Source organism: Pseudochaenichthys georgianus, chromosome 3 (assembly GCF_902827115.2).
Source record: "Pseudochaenichthys georgianus chromosome 3, fPseGeo1.2, whole genome shotgun sequence".
NCBI classification, from domain to species: Eukaryota; Metazoa; Chordata; class Actinopteri; order Perciformes; family Channichthyidae; genus Pseudochaenichthys; species Pseudochaenichthys georgianus.
Genome location: NC_047505.1, coordinates 18,647,048 through 18,672,080, shown reverse-complemented (window position 1 = coordinate 18,672,080; position 25,033 = coordinate 18,647,048). Strand labels below are relative to the sequence as shown.

At 43.7% G+C, this 25,033-nt stretch overlaps 1 protein-coding gene across 2 annotated transcripts in view; it reads right to left on the bottom strand.

The window, feature by feature from the left end:
- prmt3 (protein arginine methyltransferase 3) overlaps window positions 1-25,003 on the bottom strand; it is an 82,723-nt gene extending 57,720 nt beyond the window's left edge. Inside the window, exons 1-10 of one of the 2 annotated variants that reach the window (XM_034075134.1) lie at window positions 24,901-25,003; window positions 24,513-24,630; window positions 23,365-23,447; window positions 23,233-23,282; window positions 22,894-22,999; window positions 18,748-18,886; window positions 17,515-17,656; window positions 14,564-14,629; window positions 12,885-13,006; window positions 1,412-1,511 (exon numbers count right to left, since the gene is read on the bottom strand). In XM_034075134.1, the coding sequence (XP_033931025.1) occupies window positions 1,412-1,511; window positions 12,885-13,006; window positions 14,564-14,629; window positions 17,515-17,656; window positions 18,748-18,886; window positions 22,894-22,999; window positions 23,233-23,282; window positions 23,365-23,447; window positions 24,513-24,630; window positions 24,901-24,922 (948 nt within the window). In that variant the 5' untranslated portion in view covers window positions 24,923-25,003. Of the gene's footprint in view, window positions 1-1,411; window positions 1,512-12,884; window positions 13,007-14,563; window positions 14,630-17,514; window positions 17,657-18,747; window positions 18,887-22,893; window positions 23,000-23,232; window positions 23,283-23,364; window positions 23,448-24,512; window positions 24,631-24,891 lie in introns of both variants that reach the window. The other variant, XM_034075127.2, reaches the window with a different exon arrangement.
- Window positions 25,004-25,033: the final 30 nt, after the last annotated feature.

Genomic DNA, 25,033 nt, shown 5'->3' with positions numbered 1-25,033 from the left:
GATTCTTAGATTTATTAGCACTGTGCGAGCTGGTGTCATCAGAGATTACGCCCCCTATCCTTCACCGTTCCAACGGCATGTCAAGCACCCAATTTCAATTTCCCTGGTGAGAGGATGGGAAGGCTCTGGCTGGCGACCCCCGCTCGTGACCCTGGGTTTTCACGATGGATGGGGGAGGTGGAGGAGGGACAGATACGGGATGCTCATGAATTAGGGATGACTTCAGCGGAGCGTTCAACTTTGGCCATCCCGCCTGTATCACCACAGAGAATCTCCCTGATAAATGGGCATCAACGGGAAGGACTGCTCTTCCTGGTTAGGTTTTCAGAGGAGCTCATGGTAGAGTTTAGCCCTGTTTAAGCCTATTTAAAGCATGCATCACATCTGCTGGCACCTTGGATTCTGCCCACTCATCCGTGGTTACAGGACAAACCTGAGATTAAGCTAAGAAAGTGCTATGCGGATAAGTTCATGTCTGTGGTCGAGGAGTTCAAGGACTATTGGAAAGATGGCTTTTCATAGATTGGTGGTTTTTCAAACCACATGCGTATGCAAACGTTTTAGTTTTAGAATAGACCAAAATAGTAGTTATAACTGTAAATATATTGGCAGCGTTTTGTCTTTATCAAGCTTTATCTTGTAGAAACCCACTAAACTGAATTTGAAGATTTACTTCTAAAAGTGTAATTAACTTACATATAACATCGATACATTTTGGTATTCATTGCCAGGCTCTACTTTTACACACTGGTTTGGCTGCTATGGCTGAATAAATATCTGAAAAACAGAGCCCCCATTAAGGTTATTATTTACACCTGTGCTGTTCCTGCTATGAAAGGTCAAATATCTTCAGTGGATTTTGATGAATCGGACATTAATGATGTCCAGACTTTAGCCATTTGTCACCATTACCTAGTTACCACCACAAATGAATTGACACACCTTTCATACACGCCCTGTCTTACGAAACAGTCATTTATCCAACTGTGTTACTGTATCTTTATTCCTACTCAATAAACTACAAGAGAATATACCAGAAATGTGTTTAAACCGAGCGAATATGAGAGGTCTCGGAAACAAAACCATAATTGGAGGAGGTTGAAGCCTCATGCACAAGTATAAGAAATTCAATATATTCGATCATCTTTTTTCAAAACAACAGATTAGAAGTTGATGACGTCTCACGGAACTGATTTTATTAGCCTCAACTTTTTGGAAAACTAACAGGAGCATTTACTGATTCACATCCTCAGCTATCAATGTGAATGATCATATTTTTGAGTGGTAATCGTTCTTGAATAACCTTTTTTATTTCTTGATGTTACGAGGCTTGCAAGACTTTGAATGCTGAGTTTAGTAATATAAAAATATTACTAAACTGGTAAAGTATGTGTGATAATAATGTACTGACCATCCATTCTGAGATGATGATGTCCACCTTCTCCACCGGCAGCTTGATGTCTTCTATGCGCCCTTTGATCAGAGTGATCTTGTCCTCCAGCTGGTTGGACCTGTGGGAAACATGCAGAGCTCAGTGTCAGAGGACTAACGGCCCGTCTACACTACAGCGTCGAAAGCTCCAAGCTGCTCCAAGCTGCCCATTCACTTTCAATGGGGTGACGTCACGTAGCCGCGCTTTTTCGCCGAACTGAATTGTGGGTAGCAGAGCGAGGCGTCTCTGGATGCCGGAGTAGCCAGCGCCAGCCAATCAAATCCCGTTTCCCAAAATCTGACAGCTGAAGCGCTAGCCAATCAAACCGCGTCTAAGCTGGGAGAGATATCCCGCCGTTCATTTCTATATTTCAAAAAAAGTCGGAGGAGAAACTAACTATCGCCGTAGCGAATCACCCGGTTTTGTATGACCAGACCCTCTTCACCTCCCGGGATACAAACCGGAGGAACCAGGCATAGAGGGAGGTGGCAGAGACAGTGGGGGAAACTGGTAGGTTTTCGCCTGTTTGGGGAGTTTATATATATATATATATATATATATATATATATATATATATATATATTGCTCGCATAAAATCCCCGGGGGTTTTTGCTTTGTATGTCGGGGGCGGGAGATTCATGTGATTGGTTGTTGGCCGTGTTGCTTGAATAAAATCCCCAAGCTCCAGACACTTACATTTTAAGTTGTGAGTTTGTTTGTAGCCTTTATTTAACCAGGTGAAAGCCCCTTGAGATCAAAATATCTCTTTTTCAAGGGTGACCTGCAGGACATTAGTCACATGTAACATAAAAACAACAGAACAACAATAAGGATGACATACAACATAATGTACAGGGTACAGTTTACAAAACTATAGGTTACTTACGTAACCCCAGTTCTCAGAGTAACATGAAGTGAGATGTCTCACTATGGGATGCGCCTCATCGCGGAGCAAACAGAAGCATCAATCTCATTACGCCAATCCTGATTGGCCGGTGATTCTTGACGTCAACGTCAGGGGAAATCACCCCCTATAAGTAGCCTGCGCCACGACGCATGCGTCATTCAAAATAAGCACCTCTTCTCGCTTCACCATAGCAAGGAGGGCCGTCTGGTGAGACATCTCACTTCATGTTACTCTGAGTACTGGGGTTACGTAAGTAACCTATAGTTCTCATTCATAACACTCCGTTCGATGTCTCACTATGGGATATTGTAGCTCCCGTATTGCCAGACGAGCTTATCTCGAAGATCACCGATCAACCAGAATTTAACAGGTGGAGTCCCGACTCAACAAGGTGCCCAGCACTGCTCGGGCCACGCTTGGAGCGGAGACGTCCAGTCTGTAAAAGCGGACAAAAGTGAGCGGCGAAGACCAGCTTGCCGCTGCACAGATGTCTTGGATGGAAACACCCTTGAACAAAGCCCAGGATGTAGCCAGGCCCGAGTCGAGTGAGCCCGCAGACCCGAAGGTGCTTGCAGATTCTGACTCGTATAGGCCAAAGCAATCGCCTCCACGATCCAGTGGGATAGTCGTTGCTTAGTAACAGGCTTACCCTTGTGAGGTTTAGCTCAGGACACGAAGAGTTGGTCATTGAGACGAAGCTCCTTTGATCTGTCCATATATGTATGCAAAGCCCGGACTGGACACAATAAATCCTGCTGCTGCTCCCCGGAGGAAACCAGCTGCGGAGGAAATGCCTCAATGTCAATCGGGGTACACGAACCAACCACCTTTGGTGTAAAGGCAGGGTTGGGTTTCAACAACACTCTCGTTTGCCCTGGGGCGAACTGAGTGCATGAGGGATGTACAGACAGTGCATGGATATCACTGACCCGTTTAGCGGATGCCAGGGCCAGTAACAGCACTATCTTGAGTGACAGATGTTTCATGTCAGCTCCCTCCAGGGGTTCAAATGGGGTCATTTTGAGCCCATTTAAAACCACTGCCAGGTCCCATAAGGGCACCAGCGACCTGGAGACAGGGAGGAGCCTGCGCGCTCCCTTCATAAAACGGCAAACCAAAAGGATGTTGGCTAGCCGTCTTACCCTCAAAGCCCACATGGCATGCAGCAATAGCAGCCAGGTACACCTTGATCGTGGAGAAAGCTCTGTGTTTATCGATCAAGTCCTGTAGGAATGATAAAATCACCCCGACAGGACATTGAAAAGAGATGTGTCCTTCTTGAAGGCCCCACTCCTCAAACACCCTCCACTTACAGTCGTAAAGAGACCTGGTGGAGGAAGCTCTCACACTCTGAATAGTGTTTATCACCTTCTGAGGGAGTCCCACTGTATTCAGATTGTACCACTCACGGGTCAGGCCCATAGTGCCCCGTGCTCTGGGCGTGGGTGAAGGATCGCCCTCCCCGCCTGAGACAATCTGTCCCTGCGTGGTGGGGGCCGCCACGGCTGCCCACACAACAGCTGATATATCACCGCCAGCCCGTATATTGCGGGCTAGGGCGGAAACATCAGAGTACATGTGTGGCGTTGCTCTTTCACTCTGGCCGGAGTTAAGGGGAACAGAACCAGGAGTGGGAACGTGTACAGAGGACCCGGAGGTCAATCGTGTACGAGTGCGTCCCCGCCTAACGGTGCGTTTAAATCGTGCATTAAAGAGAACAGCTGTCATTGAGCATTTTCTCCCCTTGCGAACAGATTTAACGCGGCTCCGCCGTAACGCACCCACAGCGGACTCTCGATCCTTGGATGAGGAGTCCAGTCTGCATAGAGTGGTGCACCTTTTGACAGTAATTCTGTCCCGAGGTGCATAACACCCGGTACTCGTGTCGTTCTCAGAGAGAGGAGACGTCTGCCGCTCTAAGGGATCAGTTTGTGTGCCAGTGGTGACTGGAGACAACGTAAACTCCCCTGGCGGTTCATACACGATATCGTGTTGTCTATCCTCACGGGGACATGAAGTCCTCTGAGAGAAGGCAGGAAGCATTTTTGGGTGGGGAACACCGCTAAAAGCTCCGGGTAATTTACGCGTGCCAGCTGGAAGTCTCTGTTCTAGAGACCTCTCACCGGGCGACCTTCGTAAGTCCCCTGTCAGCCCGTCTGACCTGCGTCCGTGGTGACCACCTTCCGTGAAAGGACTGCACCCGTAGGCGCGTCCCGCACTGGAAAAGTCGGGTGTAGTGACACTACGCATTTCATAATCACCAAAACTCTCCGTAAGCGGGTGCTTTACGAGGACATTCTCCTCCGTAATCTGACTCCGCTCGGTGGGCTTTATAGATAAAACACTTCTTTCTGGGAGAGAGAGAACTCTTCTCTCCAGAATGTGGGTTGACTCTCACTGGGTTTGTGAAAACAGATAAATTATAACTGTTTTGAGAAGCCCAGGCAGACATCGTGAGTATCTCCTGCTGTATGTTCCTTAGAGCCAGCTGGGATGTCACTCTTATGGCTCCGACCGGCACTGCGCATGTGCGTGACGGAGGTGCCTTTTCAGCTCCAGCCGGTACTGCGCATGTGTGTGCCGGTGGTGCCCTCACGGCTCCAGTCGGCACTGCGCCTGCATGTGCCGGTGGTGCCCTTAAAGCCCTGGCCGGCACTGCACATGTGTGTGGCGGTGGCTTCACGGACCCGTCAATAATCCGTCCTTTGAGAGATGCCGTAGCTGCTCTTGAAAGGGGAAGGATTGACGGGCCGTTCTTTGCAGCTCTAGCCGGCACTGCGTACGCACGTGGCGGTAGTGCCCTTAAAGCCCCAACCGGCACTGCGCATGCGCGTGGCGGTGGTGCCTTCACAGACCCGTTTATTATCCGTCTTTTGAGAGAGGCCGTAGCTGCTCTCAGAAGGGGATTTATGGTTAACGGACTGTTTATTGTCTTTCTTTTCATTTTTTCAGGCTGCGCCCTTGGCCGGAGCCTGGATGCGTCAGCGGAAAATGGTTTATTCAGACAATAACGATGTGACATGTGTCTTGTGCGGACTTGAGGATGGCGTTGAGGCATCTCTCGAGGCGGCGGGGACACATTTAGAGCCGGGGAAGGAACTTCCAGCTCCGTCACGGAGGGGAGAAGGAGGGGCTGTCAGGCCGCTCGCTTCTTCTTCCTCGCCTGCTGGCCGAAATTCTGGTTCGGCTGTGCCTGGGCTACAGCCGGAGCCGGAGATTTTCTAGACCAACTCGCTCTCGTCTCCTGCCTGGGCTGGGGACTCGGGGCGGGCTGCGCCCTCTGCTGTCCCGGTACTTTGAACCCAGCAGAGCGCGGTGCAGCGTGGGCGAAGGGCCGCCGTTGCAAAAGCCGCGGCTGGACCCTTCGAGGGAGACAAAGGTGGAGAGCCTCGTCTTCCTTCTTTTTTGACTTGCACTTCCTTTGCATGGAAGCGAGAGCGGAGCCGAAAATCCCCTCGGGAACGATGGGCATGTCAAGCACATCTTCCTTTTCCCGGTCTGGGAGGTTGGTGAGGTTGAGCCATCTAGCTCTTTCCTGCACCACCATGATCCCCATTACCTTGCCCGTGGCCTGCACGGCGCAGCGTTGGACACGGAGACAAATGTCTGTGACCGCGGCTATCTCGTCCAGAGTGGCCGGTCCAGGATTGCTCGACATATCCTCACAGAGCTCCGCTTGGTATGCGGTTAGCATCGAGGAAACGTTCAGAGCCCTGGCGGACAACGCTGCGGCTCTGTAGGCCCGTTCCGTCATGGTAGACTGGAATCGGTCCGTTTTTGCTGGCAGCGTGGGGTTCCTGCTTGGCGGCTGGCCCATCCTCGGTAGGAGGTGGGCTGCCACCAGCGGTTCCATAGGTGGTATGTGGAGCAGGCCGAGCCTCTCCATACCGTCACAGTCAAGGGAGGAGGCACCCTGGATTGGGGCCTTGTTGCTAAAGGGCCAGTCTCTCCACGAGACCGACACCTCATCCAACATCTCCGGGAAGACCGGGAGGAGTTGCCTCTTTGCCCTCGTTGTTTGGGAAAAAAGTTTTCCCTCGTAACGGGACCTGGAGGTCTCCTTGGCCACTTCGGGCCATGGGATGTCTAGTTTGGCCGCAGTGCGCTGACACACGGCTTGTAGGTCCATACTGAGACAGGGCGAAGCTGGTGTGCTGTCGCCCGGGGGAGCAGCCATCGCTGCTGATGACATGAATGCTGTCGTCTTCCTGCTCATCCGAGTCAGACAGGAGGAACTCGGAGGTGTACTCTTCGTCCTCCATGCAGTCTAACTCCAGGACATCTTCCGCGGGCGAAACCGTGGTGAGGTCCAGTCGGGAGCCCCAGCTTGGTATAGCGTGGGGCCCCGTTCCCGCGTTTTTTGCCGCCACCGGATCTCGGCCTGATATGGCGCGGGATTCCGGTTCTGCGGGTGCCGCTGTCGGTGAGCCCCAGACCGCAGTGAGGGGCTCCATCTCTGCGGCAGACGGCAACTTGTTGCGCTAACCTTCGGTGGAGGCTCTTCACGGTGAGGCGGGCACAATGTCCGCACGGGCCGGGGTTGTCAATGGCCTCCTGGGCGTGTTCCAGCCCGAGGCAGGACGAACAGATCTGGTGTGAGTCTGTGCCTGACACTTTCAACCCGCAACCGCAGCGCCGAGCCTCCGAGATCCTGACTCCTCTGGTGTGAGGGGGAGAGGCATCCATCTCGTTCGCCGTGAGGCGTGGAGAGGGTCCGCTCATTACAGGTACGTTCGAGAAAAAAATGTTTACCGATCTGTCTTTAATCCGGGGGGAAAAGGACAGCGTGGGTCTTTTTCTCTCAAGGATATTACCTGGTATGGTAATATTCCTGTAATCCTTTTCTCCTCCGTGGAAGAGAGAAGAAAAAAGTGTCCTTGCTACCGTGGTGTCGGTAGTGATGGAAAAAACACAAGTTAGCAACTGGTGTGTTGCTAACTTGAAGTCAAAACCTTACCTTACTCCAGAGGAAGAACGGCGAGGTTGACTGTAATATTCTTCTGTGAGAGAATCGGGTAGCCGGCTAACGCCCGTCGACCGAAAATTAGTTGGGTTCAGTCTGTGGACTGTTAAGCTAGCCCGGCTACCGTTCGAGATGTGCTCTGAAGCGAGAAGAGGTGTTTGAATGACGCATGCGTCGTGGCGCAGGCTACTTATAGGGGGTGATTTCCCCTGACGTTGACGTCAAGAATCACCGGCCAATCAGGATTGGCGTAATGAGATTGATGCTTCTGTTTGCTCCGCGATGAGGCGCATCCCATAGTGAGACATCGAATGGAGTGTTATGAATGAGAACTCTATTTACAGTGACAGGTACCATGAGTATCAAACAGCGTGTCATCCAGCCGAGTTTTAAAATGATGCAGGGGAACCAAAGTGCTCAGTTTTAAACAGGTTTGCAGACTGTTCCAATTTAGTGGAGCTGCACATCTAAAAGCTTTCTTCCCTAAGACAGTCCTAGCACTTGGCACATTTAATAAAACAACATCATGAGATCTCAGGCAATAAGTACTTTCAATTCGTCGAGAGATCAGAGAGCAGATATAAAAAGGTAGTTTACCCAACATGGCTTTATAGATGAACATGTACCAATGACTGAGCCTCTGTACAGTTAGTGAAGGCAGACCTGCCTTGGCATACAGGGTACAGTGATGAGTAAGTGCTTTACAGTTAGTAACTAATCTCAGAGCACTGTGATATGCAGCATCTAACTTTTCCAGGCAATGGGCAGGTGCATTCATATAGACCAAATCACCATGGTCCAGCACAGGTAAAAAGGTCACAGTGACTAGCCTTTTCCTGGCTTCAAATGAGAAACAGGACGTGTTTCTGAAAAAGAACCCTAACCTAACCCTCAGCTTTTTAAGCAGATTAGTGACCTGAAGTTTAAAAGTAAGACAATCATCAAGCCAGATACCAAGGTATTTGTAACAGGCAACAACTTCAAGTTTTGTTCCTTGCGTAGTTACAATATCAAAAACAGGCTCTGGTGTCTTTTTTGCTTTTGAAAAGAGCATTACCTTGGTTTTATCCACATTTAAAAGAAGCTTTAATTCAGAGAGCTGAGTCTGAATAGTGTTATAAACAGCCTGTAATTTAACAACAGCCTCTTTAATGGAGGGACCTGCACAATACATCACAGTATCATCTGCATAAAAATGTAAAGTAGCTTCATCCACATTTTCACCTAAACTGTTAATATATATGGAGAATAAAAGTGGTCCTAAAACAGAACCTTGTGGTACACCATTAGCAATGTTTAACCACTCAGAAGACAGTCCATCAAAATGAACACATTGGGACCTTTCAGAGAGGTAGTTCACAAACCACCCCACTGCAAGGCTGGATATGCCAATACTGAGTAGCCTCTGCTTTAAGATGCAATGATCAACGGTGTCAAACGCTTTGGAAAGGTCAATAAACAGAGCTGCACAACTCTGCTTATTATCTAAAATACTAGTAATGTCATTTACCACTTTCATTGTCGCAGTGATGGTGCTGTGTTGCTTTCTGAAGCCTGACTGATGTTTAGACAGGATATCATTTATACATAAAAACTCCTTTACCTGTTCACTCACAAGTCGTTCGAGCACCTTAGCCAGAACTGACAATTTAGAGATTGGCCTATAGTTATTTAAAATAGTTGCCTCCCCTCCTTTCAGTAAAGGCAAGACATAAGCTGACTTCCATACTTTTGGAATTGTATTTGTGCTGAGGGAGAGGTTAAAAAGAGAAGTAAGAGGTGGAGCAATAAAATCTGCAGCTATCTTTAAAAAGAAAGGTTCAGTGTTTAGTTTAGTGTTTTTGACCCTAAGAAACCCTGATGCATTAATCAATAACAATAATCCACAGCTCCTCTCTCTGCTCCAGAGGATTTAAAAATATATATCCCAATGCCCCCCCCCGCTCAGGCAGCACCCCCCCCAAAGCAGTAAACCTAGGGGAAACACTGCATACTGTGCAGCAATATGGTTCCAAACATTTTTGGCCAACTTTTTAAACGTGTACATTATGTTCCTCTTATATTCGGAGCCATGTAGGCTAGAAACTGTAATTGTGGGCCTGCAGGGGTGTCAGGCTCAGGTAGGGACAGTAAGATCAGTGCCGTCATTTAAATGATCCTTCCTTTCAGAGCGGCCAGTCCGGGTATCAATCTCTGTGAATATTCCATTATCATGACAGCTAATGTTACCGAGGACAGAACAATTACTCACAGCGGCCCCGAGTGCATTTCTGTGGCAGCGATCCTTATCTTGAACTGTCTCTCCCCTCTCTGCTACTGCTGCTATCACCTCCTCCCAGGACCCAGCGCCCCCCTTACCCACAGCCCCGCACCTCCTACACCTTTCACAAGAGGGAAACACTGTAATCTCATTATTGGTGTAATTTAGAGGACAATGTCAGGACTCTGGGGAGAGAGTCAGTATCTGTGTGGCTTTGAGAGAGAGAGAGAGAGAGAGAGAGAGAGAGAGAGAGAGAGAGAGAGAGAGAGAGAGAGAGAGAGAGAGAGAGAGAGAGAGAGAGAGAGAGAGAGAGAGTGTGTGCGTGCGTGCGTGCGTGCGTGCGTACACATGTCATCATATCATCATAGGAAACCAGTGTCTGCAAATAATTGCTACCATTTGATGTTGAATCTGTCCTTTTTAAACAGGTTTGCATTTTCATCATCATTCAGACATTTGTGCTGTAGTTTAAAAGATAGCAAATTCAAAATATCGTAAAGATTTTGAATAATAGTATATTTGCCAACATTTATTTTACAAAATATACAGTATATGGGACAAAATAATATTTTATAGTTTTAAATATTTAACTTCTTAGTTTTGTCGCATTTCCTAAACAGGAACGGAGAAACTCCCTCTGAAGGATACTCTGGGATTGAAGCCTTTGCAGACCATTTACATGCACAAAAACCTATGTAACACACTACATGAAAGGGAAAGCCTCAAAAAGCACAATAGGCCCTCTTTGATAAACAAACTGATAATCTTTAGTACATATAACCATTAAAAGTTGAATTCCATTCATTCACATAAAATGTTGTCTAATTTGTGTCCACTTTGTTCTCACAATTCAAAGCATTCTATTGGATAATCCATCAATTCTAGCCATTTAGACATTATCCATTAAGGAAGTGACTGTGAAGGAAGGAAGTCACATCTAGCTTTTCATTTAAACTTTGGCGACGGAGTAGAGACAGGAGATGGATGCTCCTGCCCAACCAACAGGAGCCACTTTAATTACAATCCTGATATTAACATCTAGAGGAAGGGGTGGGCACACAGAGGCCATCCACACACACACACAGAAACGAGAGCTTTAAAACCACGACTCGAGCAGAAAAGTAGATTTAAAGAGAGCCAAGGGCAAGAGTCTGTGTGTTTTAAGTATGTACGTGTGAGTGTGTAGGAATGGGGGGGGGGGGGTTACACATCTTTCTTTAGCTGAATCTTCAACGCTGGCGAACCTGCAACGCAGCCTGCATGCCAACGCACACTCCCACAGCGAGTCAGTGGTCTGTAAAATTAAAACGTCCTTTTCCTTCAGCAAACCCCGTTGTTTTGCTTACGACACTCTCTTACATAACGGTCATAATGGCCCCTAACTCAAAAATGTATTTTAGAGGCAGGGGTGTGCTGGAGGAAGTGGCTGCAGGTAGACGAAGGGACATGCTCTGTGGAGGTAAATGACTCCAATGTGGATAGCCAGCTGCTGGAAAACTGGAAGAAAACGCAGCACCTAAAATTGGACTGAGAACTATATTAAAATAGAACCAACAGGGGGTCATCTACATGTTTGTTGGTGTGTGTGTGTGTGTTTGTGTGTGTGTGTGTGTGTGTGTGTGTGTGTGTGTGTGTGTGTGTGTGTGTGTGTGTGTGTGTGTGTGTGTGTGTGTGTGTGTGTGTGTCTTCTTGGTCGAATGCACTTATTGTACGTCGCTTTGGATAAAAGCGTCAGCTAAATGCAATGTAATGTGTGTGTATTAGGGGTGTTGAAAATAATCGTTTCTACGATGCATTGCGATGCGGACGTGGACGATTCGGTATCGATGCAGTGACGGAAGATAATCGGTTATAGCGTAGTAACGTTCCTGATTTTCCGGCCGCAGCTTTACTATAAAGTTACTGTCACTTTAATATCAAATCGGTCGGTGACGCAGAGATCAGGCAACAGACGTGACAGCAACACCAAACACGGAGCAGTCTGCTTCATCCACCAACACAACACCACCAGTCCAGAACCAACAGCAGAAGGACCCGCTCTGAATCACTCCGTGTCGCTGCGGCTCAGAGACACAGGGATTTATGTTTTTCAAAAATAATCGCGTTACAATCATGTCAGGTTTTTGGTGGATTTAATTAAGTCTTGGATTGCAAAGTATGAATGTCCTCTAGCAATTTTCAGACGATATATACGTGTGTAAAGTTTGTGAAGGCAGGAGGAAAAAAGCTTCCGCGATCACCGTCTCCTCTCCGTTCCTCCAAACCCCGCCCCCTCCCTGAAAATAATGAGTGACAGGCTGATAGTGACCCGATAGAAACTTTATTATTCACTTAATCACTGAGATATAATGAAGCTAACTTAATCTCATACATTCATGGGATTTATGTAACAGTAAGACAGAGAATGTAAGTGTGCACCCACATGCAGTATTTTTGTTTGTATAATGCTGTTGTAAATACTCCTGTTGTCTGCTGTGTTCAGACTCAAGTCCTGTGTGTGATGCCACATTCAGGACATTCAGTGTCTTTTCTTTAACAGAAGGCCGTGGCTAGAAGCTGCAGCTTGACTGCAGAAGCATTAGTTTTTTTGTTTTTGAGGATGGAACAACTTCACACACAGATATAGACCTATACAATTCATTTATTTTGGTTTATAAATTAATGTCAAGACATTTATGTTATTGATTTCTGAAGCACTTTCTAAATAATAAAAAGAGAGTTCATATGTATTTACTGCATGTATGCATTGATGAAAAATAAGCCATGTGCAGTAATATAGAAAATTGAGGATGCAACACATTGGTATGAATCGTGATGCATCGGGATATCGAATTGAATCGAAGACAGGATAATCGTAATCGAATCGAATCGTGAGACCAGTGAAGATGCACAGCCCTAGTGTGTATACTGCAGGGGAGAAAAAGCGAGAGGTAAATGAGTCAGACCGCAGGTGTAAATAATGTGCGTTATGGCCACGCGACTGACAGCAGCTCTATTTAAGTCAACCAGCTGCAACAAATAAAAGGTAGCTGGAGGTCACACAGACCTTTAGTCCTACAATCCTCCGCTGCAAACAGGGGGAACAAGCCGTCCGCTCTCAACTCTTGAAGGACCTCTATGACATGCAAGGCACTGGTTGAGCTAGCAATACCGCTAAGTGAGCTAATCTGCTAGCATGTTAATTGCTGACTGGAGAAAAACGTCTATTTGTTCATTGCTGAGAGAAACATTGATGTAAATCAATCAATTTTAAGTGTATTTGGGTGGAGGCAAACATAAATAAATACAAATAGTTATTATTTAATTTTAAAGTGGTTCTTACCTGACTATGTCCATGGCCTGATAGATGATTTCGGATTGGTCGACTGCTATGACCTTCTTGGCTCCTGCTCTGGCAGCGAACATGGACAGTATGCCAGTCCCACAGCCCACATCGAGCACCACCTGCAGGACGAGAAGTGAAGGAGGTGGGACAGGGGTAAGAAAAAGATCCCTGGAAAAAAGTGCTCAAAGTCATTTGTAAATGTATTTATGTTGAGCTGAAATCCCATGATAGGCGGTAAAAGGGCTCTTCACTGATGTTGCCGTTGTGTTTCTATAGAGAGAGTGGATGCTGCCTGGTTAGGCGGAAGCGCTACCCTCGGTGTTGCGCACTGCTTGAAGTTGACGTCGATCGCTGTGCTCAAAGTTCAAATTATTTCAACGCTCTTTTTTTTACCGCTGACCTTTTGGCGCAAAACCAATTAGATGACATCTAGCGCAAGCTAGCAGGGGACAAAACGATAAATACAAGGAAAACAAATTGACAAAGGGATACTTTCCAGGATAGTAAGAATAAAGAAGAGATCTTGTTGCATGTCTTCCACAACTTGGCTCTTTTTGTATTTTTGGTACGCAGATTAAAAATAAAAGGCATGACATTTCAGACATGGGCCCTCAACAGATCTGCTGAGCTATATATACATTTTTAATTAACAACAAGATGAATGCTAAGGAAAGTGGACCATCAGCCACTGTCACAGAAGCTGGTATGGCACAGCGGAGATTGTTTTGAAAGATTTCATAACTTTGATAACCTCTAGCTGCTTTGGCATCCACTTTTTTTCTCACATCCCGAATACAGCCATCCAAATGAATGTTTTGTATGTTGGCCTGCTTTGCTCCACAGTTTTAAAAATCAAAGTGCTCCATCAAAAAACTTTTCACATCCACCCACAGTTGCCGAGTCATTTCTATTTCAGAAGGTTACAGTTAATTTGTTCATTAGCTCCCGGCTGATGTTAAATGGCTGAGGCACAGCTCAATGACGATACACGTCTCTATATCTAACCCTGTGTTTATATGTGTCTCTATTTGGGGCGACTTTAACTCCCCTGTAAGCATCACGCTGCCTTTATAGATTCACAGGGGGTCGCCAACAAACTACTGACACAGCACAACTCCTGACTGCTTTCTCCATCTTTCTGTATACCACTCAGCCACCCACCCCCTGTTAAAAGTACTGAAACAAGAAGATCCTGTTTTGTTCTCTATCTAGCGCTTCCTGTAGAAGGTGACACTTCCCTTTCGCTGTGACAGGGATAATGTACGTTCCCATCAACAAAACCTGCCTCCCTCCTCTACAGCCTCATCCAGGCACTAACCAGCAGCCGCCCATATAATGGATGGTCATGATACAGGCCACTGCTTCCTGCAACTAAAGGCAATGGGGAAAGAGAGGGGTGGGGGCAGTTGGAAGGTTTTTTTTTTTTTTTCAGGGGAGGGGTTTTGGTAGTGGATTGCCTGGGCCTGTTATCAGCACTCTGCAGTCGACATTCAAGGCGCTAATAAAGTCACACTGTGTTTTAAATCAGACACCATCACCTTATTAATGTCTTCCCTGAAAGATACACACGCCCATTTATGTTAATAGGCTTGGCTACACATTAAAACAGATCCCCGGCTAATACTGTATGCACACATTAAAGCACATATCTGTTGGCGTGTGTTCAGCAGGCTCACCTTGTCACGGAACACTTCAGGGTTGCGGTACATGAAGTCACGGTAACTCTCTGTTCGCACTTTATCCTGTTGAGAGAATATTCAAAAAATGAAGAACATTACAAACAGACACAAAGGGAAAGAAGAGAGAGAAAAGACTAAAAGAAGGTTTACTGCAGGGTTTCAAATAGTTAAAAGGATTGTTTATATTGTTTAAAGTGGGGTTGTATGAGGTGTCAAGCCAAGTACAAGCCATTATGTCCATTTTTGATTTTGCGAAAGCCACCAGACTTGATTGAAAAACATTCGTAATTTAACCTTGTAGAACACAGGAGTTGCTGGTCTACCTCTTACTCAATCAGTTAGTTTGTGTTATTGTGGAAGTAAAAATGTTGTCCTAGTCCACAGCAGTACAATGCTTTGCTTGGATGCTGCTACTCCTGTCTGTTTCTCAACACTGTAGGTAATACATTGACTTTTATAAGTACCTCATACAGCCATACTTCTATTCTCTTTAAGGGAAGGGTTATAAATCTACCCTTTAAAAAGGATTTTATATTCTTTAAGTTCTACGACTATAGTTTCTATTAGGATGCTTATTTTGTGATATGAAGCTGAATTTAACACAGGCCTTATCAGGAGAAAGAAAAAAGATCAGAGCATGGCATGTTACACGTTTTTCAACACAGGAGCAGATAACAGCAGTTCAAAACAGAATGTGAGGAATTCTTGAAAATGCTTATGTGATAGATATAACTGGGACTACAAAACATACAAATGTGTAGAATAAGTCAGGTCAGTACACACTAATTAACATGCCAATCAAAGATCCATTCAAGAGATCTCAGCTATTGTAAGATATTTAGGTCAACAAAAAATGTGAGTCATTATGTGATGTAGAAATATCCAGAAGCTCAATCAGTTTTTTGCACTTAAATAAGCCCCGATATTTGAGTCAATTAACAATGATGTTGCAGTAATGACCAAAGAACACAAAATGTATGCTACATCACAATGTTACAAAAATCAACCTTCATAATCATAATATAGAATAGCTATTGTAGTCAACATCAATTAGCTCTAGGCTAATTAATACAATATTTGTATTTTGTGGAAACATGTCGAACAGGTTATAGACTTAGCATTTAAATGCTTTTTCCATAATGATTCAACCTTGTTTTTATGACCAACACCACAGCTGCAAAGCCAACATTTGTGGACTTGTTCGCAGATCGTATTTGTCAAATTTGGCCAAGTGATAATGTTTGAAAGGTAGGTTAAAATGTGTTTGAATCTATCTCAGTAAATGACTGACATGCCCACATGTACATTAAAGGTCACCTATCATGCTATTTTTAGGCAATAGCACAGGTCTCAGATAAGGATGGGTATCGTTAAGGTTTTAACGGTACTACTACTTTTATCGATACCGCTTATCGGTCCGGTCTTAACGGTACTCTTATTGGTTCTTTTGGAAAGAAAAAATAAGGTAAACTAACTAAACAAATTGTGAACAAAACTAACATAGCTTTTTATTTAAATTAAATAAATAATATTTCAACCAAAAGAAATAACAGCGTTCCCTGACACACCGGGGACACATCTTTATGTATAAAAGACACGAAAAAAGTGCATTTTGCAAGATAGGTCCCCTTTAAGAGAGTCATCTGTCACTCTAATTGAACTCTCTCTTCAGCCCTCTGTGTTTTACCAGACAGTGTTTCCTTGCTGAGCAGCAGCAGAGGGACAGTTACACTAGGAGGAAATTTCAGTATAGAAGATCCAAACTTTAGAACAGCTACACTTGAATGCGTTCTTCCCCCAAAACCTTTTTGGTCCATAAAGTTAATGTTGTGTAAAATTAATGCTACATACTGAACACCAGGTATTGCAGTTTAAATAAAAAAAATGTAATCAGATTTTAGTATATGAACAATTTCCACCACGATGGAACACTAAAACTCTCCACAGAAACTAATTAAATGATTCGATGGGATAGCTTCATAAAGCAAATTTAGACAGGTTAACTTAGAAAAGATTAAATCGGGAATAAATTATGAGTGTAATGTACGTCTAACTCACGTCATATTGTCACACACACACACACACACACACACACACACACACACACACACACACACACACACACACACACACACACACACACACACACACACACACACACACACACACACACACACACACACACACACACACACACACACACACACACACACACACACACACACACACACACACACACACACACACACACACACACACACACACACACACACACACACACACACACACACACACACAGCGTCATAGGTGTTGCTCTTCATTGCAACCTGTAAAAGAGTTGACAACTGTCTACTGCAAAGCCCCCCCGTCACTTGTTCTCTGCCCCTTTGAGGCGGTGATGGACTTTACAACCTGACGCACTAGCACATACATGACGCAAAACTTAACAGTCCTCAGGACCAATCAGGACAGCCAACAGGAATATTTAAGCACTGCGGTAAGTAGAACAGGAAAGGAGGAGACAGAGAGCCCCCCCCCAAAAAACACACCCCCTCTGCCATCTGACACTTTGAGGTTTCAGTGCTTGAGCAGTGTAAAGATGTATTTCCGCATTTCGAGCATCGGCACTGCTGGTGTCTCACATGAGAGCGCAACATTTATTGCTGATTTATCACTTTTGAGAAAATGACTTGTCCTCAGTAGCAAAGTGTGCATAAAGATGATCGTTTTCATATGCATGCTACATGGAAATCTTTAAGCCAAGACGCACGCTGATGAGCACACTTTTACTCTGCGGAGATTTCTGCAGCCGTGGGGTAGTGACTCACAACACTGCGATGAGACCTGCAGGCCCGGTCAGTGTGTGTGTGTGTGTGTGTGTGTGTGTGTGTGTGTGTGTGTGTGTGTGTGTGTGTGTGTGTGTGTGTGTGTGTTTGCAGAACACAGACCTTCAGCATCTCCTCATGGATGCTATAATGGCCGTAGGAGCTGAAGTAGGCCTCGTCCTCGTCCTCTCGGAGCTCGGCCACGGTGCCCAGGTTGCCAGGTCGGCCGGTGTCTGTGTTCATCACCAGACCCTGAACCAGCAGCCTGCGAGAACACGGGACAAATCTGCGTTTCACTTCTCATATATATAGATTTAGTACACGGGACAAGAGCAGCGACCAGAAAGCAGAAAGCACACACAACCTTCATGCAGGACGTAGCAGTAAATGGAGGAGATGGGAGGCATTAATCTTTCTAACTCTCTTCCAACCCCCCCAGCCTCACTCTTTCTGTAATTTTCCCTTATTGCCCCCCTCCTTCCTACCTCCCCTCCTCACTTTAACCTCCATGCTGCAGTGGAATTTTCCTTCCTCCTTTTTTTTTATAAATCTTTTCCCTTGCTCCAAACTTCTTCCACAAGGTATTCTAGTGGATGTTTCTGCAATACTGGGTTCACTGTGGCCCTCTGCAGGCCATTAGGGGGAAGTGCAGAAGTAAACACGCAGAACACACTGCAAGCTTACAAGGGTTGACCGTAGGGGCTGCTCGATTATGGCAAAAATCATAATCACGATTATTTTTGTCAATAATTGATATCACGATTATTAAAAAACGATTATCCATTTACTTTGAAAACATCCATTTATTGAAAAGAAAAATGAGAACAGTATGTTTTTAACAGTTGATTACCCTGAACTTTAAGTATAATTCAACTGAAAAACCAATAAAAAAATTATAAAAATAATAATCGTTTTAATAATCGTCGAGATTAAAATACGATTAATTGCACAGCCCTAGTTGACTGTAGACTGTATACCAATGTTGACACGAAATCAATTGATAGGTCAACCTTATTACATCTAGAGCAAACTAGACTTTTTTATTAAAGGTCCACTTGTGAACTTTATACAAGGTCACTGGTCCGGATCAATGCCAGTAAAGTCACCCCAATGCAATGCGTGTCACGCTCGCGCACACAAGTAAATATATATGCACGTTCATTCTCACAACGCATCAGAAAATATACATTAATTTACATCAGAATGAGAAAGTTTTTATTTTGTATAATTTTTTATAATGGGACACGGTTCGGTCCGGATTGATTTGTAGTTCAGTCCGGATCCGGACTTTGGTCCGGAGTTTGAGAAGCCCTGATCTAGAGGTTACAACAAAAAAAATGCAGAAATGTCACTGACTTGATTTTCTGCATGTCTTCCAGGGATCTGGTCAGCGCATCCTCAGCGGCCTGTATCCTCTGCTCCTGTGCATCATGGGACTTGGCCCCAGACGACTGGCACGCCGACAGGCTCGACCCCTCACAGAGATCCTCAGGGTCTGCCAGAAACACAGAGCGTAAAGGCTGAATACAGTGACTAACACAAGCTCAAATACAGGAAGACAAAGTTTACATTTTGTGTATTTTGAGCTCCATGTTTATCGAGAGTATTTCACAGGGCTGCTGCACAAACATCGTAAACATCAAATGTAAGGACTTTCTCAGGGCAAATGTTCTCAAATTCAAGTATCAAACACTAAATAGTTTGAGACCAGGAGAAGGTTGATTAGAGCAACATTAAAAAAATTGTGAAATTAATTGTTAAATGAGAATTGGCAGACTTTACACAACTTCAAAAAGATGCAGAGGTTTGCATGTGTGTTCACATCTCAATTGTGCTGTTACAGTAAATCTAGCAATAACTAATATTTCTGGAATAAAATGTATTTCTTGATCAATATGAATTCAAGAAATTTGAATGATCTAGGTCAGTGGTACTCAACCTTGTCCTAATCAGGAGCCACATTGACAAAAATTTTTTTTTGCAAGAGCCACAATCCAAAAACGCTCCTTTCCTCCCTGAAACCATTATGCATTTGAGAATATGGATAATAGTAATATGTTACTAAGGAATGAAAAGCATAATGTACAGTGCAATAACTGTGATTTATTATTTTCACTGCAACCACAAAACACACATTGCTGACTGCCCATAACAACAGATAACAGACAGCATGTTTACTGATCATCACAGGATGCCTCTGTCGCTCTGTCGCTCGTATTAGTGTGGAATACGTTTTTTTGAGCAGTTCGGTTCCGTTTGAGTCTCGCCAGCTTTTCCGCCCTCAACTCTCCACCTTTCGGAAAGTCGGTACTGAACTTCGGGTGTTTTGTGTCGTGATGGCGCTGCAAATTGGACCTTTTAAATTGTGAAACGACGTTGTCACAAAGCAGGCAGATGCATTTTCCCGAACCGGTGGAGACGAAGAAAAACTCAAGTTCCCAGTCCTCTTTAAATGTTCGATATTCCTCTTCATATTTTCGTTTCCTATATTCCTTTACCATTTTTGCATAGTAAGCTAGTTTTCCCAGCAATTATCTCGCGCACCTGCAATCAGAGCGAGAAACCTGAAATAATTTGTGATTGGTTGTTCAGAGGGATGGGGGGGGCGGCTTAATAGACTGATGTGTGTGATGACTGATGTGTGACTTGTGAGTGATAATGAAATGTTGATGAATTCTGCTGACAATGTTTTTGTTTTTTACAGTTTTTTTTTTTAAGTGGGACTTAAAAGAGCCGCAACTAGTCTTAAAGGAGCCGCATGCGGCTCGCGAGCCGCGGGTTGAGTATCGCTGATCTAGGTCTATCTGTGTCTTTTTTTAACCATTGTCAAGGCCTTGATTTTCTTTCTTGAAATGCACAAACTCCTAGGGGTTTTAAGGACCTGGTTTTTTAATCTAATATTCAAACCTGCCAGTGGTTTTGGGAAAACTCTCATTACTCTTTCCAAGGAAATGTCCATTAATTAGATGTTGTGTGTTTGTTTTTATTCCTGAAAGGATGTTATAGCTTTAGATTGTCACCAGTTGTTAATAAAGCCTGAGCTCAAATATCAATTACAAACATCATCAAAGAGCAAAGGCTTCTTGCTGCAGCTGCCATTTCCGCACATTTACAACCATACAGTGAGGATTGCACAACAGAGGAGACAGAGAGGCTTAATTCTACAGCCAGGCTCGGTGCTCAATAGAAAGGTACAAAAGTCACACTTTTTCTCAACAGGAAAATATATATCACTCCCATAACTCCACTAATGCTCTCTGCACCTACACCCAAAACTAAATCCAGCTCCTTCAATCATTTCGGAACAATAACACTAACAGTAAAGGTTAAAAACAGCTATACAAGAGAAATGTTATCTACTAAATGATTATGTGGAGCTCTCGCTTTAAAAATGTTTTTTCCCACAACTCAGTGTGAGAAAAAGTTTTTAGAGAGTACTTGTCCATGGACAAGTGAGTTTGGCAATTTACTTGTCCGAATACATTTTCACTTGTCCAGAATGAACAAAAATGTGGGGCCACTGGAATCTTCTTCTTCGCCATCGTATTTTACATTTTCCCACGGTTTTTACGACACCGCTAACGTAAGTGAGCGGTAAGATTTTACTGTATCACACATAGGGTTGGGTATCGTTTGGATTTTAACGATTCCGGTTCTGCTTTTCGATTCCGGTTATTTTTGTTTCTCGATTCCGGTTCTTTGAGAGGGTAAATAAGTCCCATGACAAACTGGGAGAAAAATATATTTATGAAAACATTAAGTCAAATCTGTATTCCTATTTACAAATCACTTCATACTTTTTAATTTCTTTCGGTTATTGAATACAATTATATAAAAATAATCTCTGCATTGTTTAGTTAGTTCTAAGTGGTGCAGTTTGAGAATGTACAGTTGGCCCAGTGTCCTTTGATGTTACACTGCAACCTGCCTGTGAGACAGAGTCCAACCACACATGTCCAACACATAGGACATAACCTAATAATAATAATAATAATGACACATTAGATGTATAGCCTAGAGGCCTAGCGCTTTTCTACAACTCAAAGACGCTTGCACGCTTACACATGTCCTGCAATCAGGGCCGCTATTATTAATAGAAGTTGTTTATTTGCATTAATTATATTTTAATCTTTTTGAGAATAGTATTTGGCAGGAAATGCAGACGTATTCACCTGTAAACGCATACTGAACGACATACATGCACAACCATTTACCTCACTGCATAAAAAAGTGTTGATAATAATAATAATAAACAGGAATTATATTTATATTATTATATTAGCCTACTTTGTTTCGAGAAGAAAAGAAAAAAAGTTCACTCCTGTCGGTTGCGGGGGGGGGGGGCCTCATCTCACAATGTCACTTGGGGCCCCAAGTTGGCCAGGGGCGGCCCTGCCTGCAATACACATGCTGCAGCTGCCCAGCTGCTCACTGTTTGTAAAAGTAAATAAATAGTATTTTCATTTCAATAATGTACTTTCTATACCCTGCTTCATAAACAATACTGACATCCCTGTGCTCCTCCGAGTCTGGGGGTCCGGGGATGTGAGGACAGCGCGAGGACACAGACAGAGAGGCTGCTTTACTTCATAAAGGAAATGGCATCAATATTAACAACATAGGAGTTAAAACGCTTAATAACCTTCATTATGTGTTAGAGAAAGAACATAAGAAAGTTTGACAAAGATTAGGCTGTTAAACGGGCAGCGGATCCGCTGTGTGTAGAAAGAGAGAGAGAGAGAGACGCTGAGCTGCACCGCGCAGCGATCAGCTGATACGGAGCATAGAGAGAGAGAGCTGCGGTCCGCGGGGCTCAGCCTCGCCTCCTGTCCTCACAACTCTTATTAATCCCGGTACCGGACAATTGTTATTTGTTCCCGCCCCCGTCTAACTGTACAGAAAGCGGCGAGATGCATTTCCTTAGGAATCGACAAGCAGAACCGAAATAACATTTCTAAACGAACAATGGCGGACACGTACAATTTGCGAATGAGTTCTGCCTTTTGTAAACTGAATGTATCAATAATTTGTTAATAAATCAGGCCGAAAAGCATCACTTGTCCGCCGGACAAGTCAATTGAAAGATCTACTTGTCCGATATTGTAAATAACACGTCCCGGACGGTGGGACGTGTACTTTTTCGCACACTGCAACTACTTTTGTGACTGTATGTGTGCACAACCTAGCCCAACACCAGGGATGTCTTTAAGTAGATATTGAGATACAAAAATGTGCATCGTTATTCACATTTCTACAATTTATACTTGGAAAATTATGTATTTTATATTCAATGGCACTTACTGAACATGTTTCAACTCTTTCCTACGGACCACTGCTGAGCAACTGCTAAATGTGAATGTGTTATGCCTTGGTGAGAACCTTACAAGACAGTTTCATAAGTAGTTTTGAAAATCTAATAAACTTTTGCAAATATTGTCTAATGAGACGGACATATCTATTGAGATTATAACTGAGTTCAATCAAACGAAAGCAGTTCCGTACCTATCTGCAGGAGGGGGTCGTCCTGGATTACTGGCCGCAGGAAGTCTTCACTCTCCCAGGGTAAAGGACCGTCGGGCAGCCCTGCTAGACAGGCTGCATCACATTTCTGTAGACAAAGATCCATCAGTCCTATTGCACTTTTTTTAAATATATATTTCATTGAGTTAGCTATTTTTCAGTGCATACTTTGTGATGTTTTTTGGATCGAAACGTTAGCAATTTCTATGCTCAGTGAACACAAGGTAAAAACAAAAGTCGCAAACATCAAGGAAAAACCAAACAATATATCAATTTAACAATATAGTGTGAACATTAAATCTTGTGACAGATTGTACTTACTGTTGACCGTATGAAGTTGATCATTTTTATGTAACCATAGTCATCTAGATCTAATGAGGGAAAACAAAAAAGTGAGACATCTTTTAAAAACCGAATATTCCTCTGACACAGAAAGCATTAGTGCCTGCTTACTGTGTTTTCTCATCACGTCCACCAGGTTGAGCTGGTGCTCAACAACGCAGTGCTGCAGGGTGGCCGGCACGGAGCTCAGCAACCTAAAACATACCAAGTGAGGAAATATGTTTAATTAAATGTATACAGTAAACTTCCATGCGTTCATCTTCAAACGTCGTAACGGATCCTGAGATGTATTACTTTGCTGTGTAGAGAATTGACTGGATCACAACCAGTAAAGCATAGAATTACACCCTGAATTGTATGAATACAAAACAGTTGGATCGCCTCATTTGTGGTGTAAAAGCCAACAAACCATTTTATGATAGCTGGTAAGGGACTTTAGCATGTGTTTTAAAAGGCTTAATTACTAATAAATCGAATTAGCTGACTGTAAAAACGTCTCAGAAAGCAATCTTAGAACTGATTGCAATAAAGCCATGTATATAACCCATTAAAGCACATCAACAGTAATCACATATTTCCCCTGTTTAATAGGTTAAAAGCTAGTTAAACTGCTTTGCATGTTACTGCTCTGTGTACTTAGTCATTTCATTGAGTTGAATTTTAAAGTTCGAATAAGACAAATAAGAACAAATACAATTTTACATTTAAAATAAAAATGTAATACATTTTTTTATTATCTTTGATTTTTATTCTGACCTGAAAAGGGAGATTATGTGTTTTGTATGACATGTATGACCAAGCTGTTTGTGTTGTTGTTGTATTGTATGTTATGTTTTTCACAGCTGTAATGTAACACTGTCACATTACATACAACACAACCGCTATATCATCATTGCTTGTCAATTTGTGTTAAAAAATCAAGTTAAAAAAAAAAACCGCGTGTTCAATCAACAAGTTATCTTTTTTAGTAACTTTTGTTTGACTCCTTTGGTTTCGTTTGTAAAAATGTAATTTTTTAAGGACTTTGACCTTAACTAAAATGCAACATGCATCTTTTCTTGCAGGTGTAAAAGCAAAGCACTCTATATCACAGTCCTATGGTTTTAAAACAGGTACTAAACAGTAATGACATTTGGCTGTGCAGACTAAAAACCAAAGTAACTTATTATGTGTTTGAGGTTTCGGTAAATAGACACAACCAGTGAAAGAGAAGTCTGACAGTAAAGATGTTCTGTAAGATTAGCTGAAAGTCATCTCACCTGTCACAGAACAGACAGGTGACTTTAGTTGGCTCACTGTCATCTTCATCCATACACTGCCACAGCTGCTCATCCTCAATGTCTTCATCCTCACCGTCAGAGAGCTCGGGCATCTCGTCTGCAACCCCGTCACATTTTATAGAAATAAAACCTCATTACAGCTGCATGCACACGGTAACTTTTCGCTATGTTTTAGTAAGCTAGTCTCCTCAGACATTAGCATCAACGTTGCAGCTAGGGAAAAGGTATATAATTTAACGTTTGACGTAACTAAATTCACAGTTATTCCACTATATACGTTTTAAAATTAAACGTCAGCCAAAAAAAGGGTTTATATGTTTAACAGCTATCGTTTTTGGGGTTAAAATTGGCTATTTACCAAACTCACGTGGGTTTGTGTATTCTGCCATGATGTCGCTTTGGTTTCAGTGGACTTCCTGGTCACGTTTGGTGACGTAAAGAAAGGGGCCGGGCCATAGACTGGCATATATGCTGAAGAGAAGAAGAGCGTACACATCTAA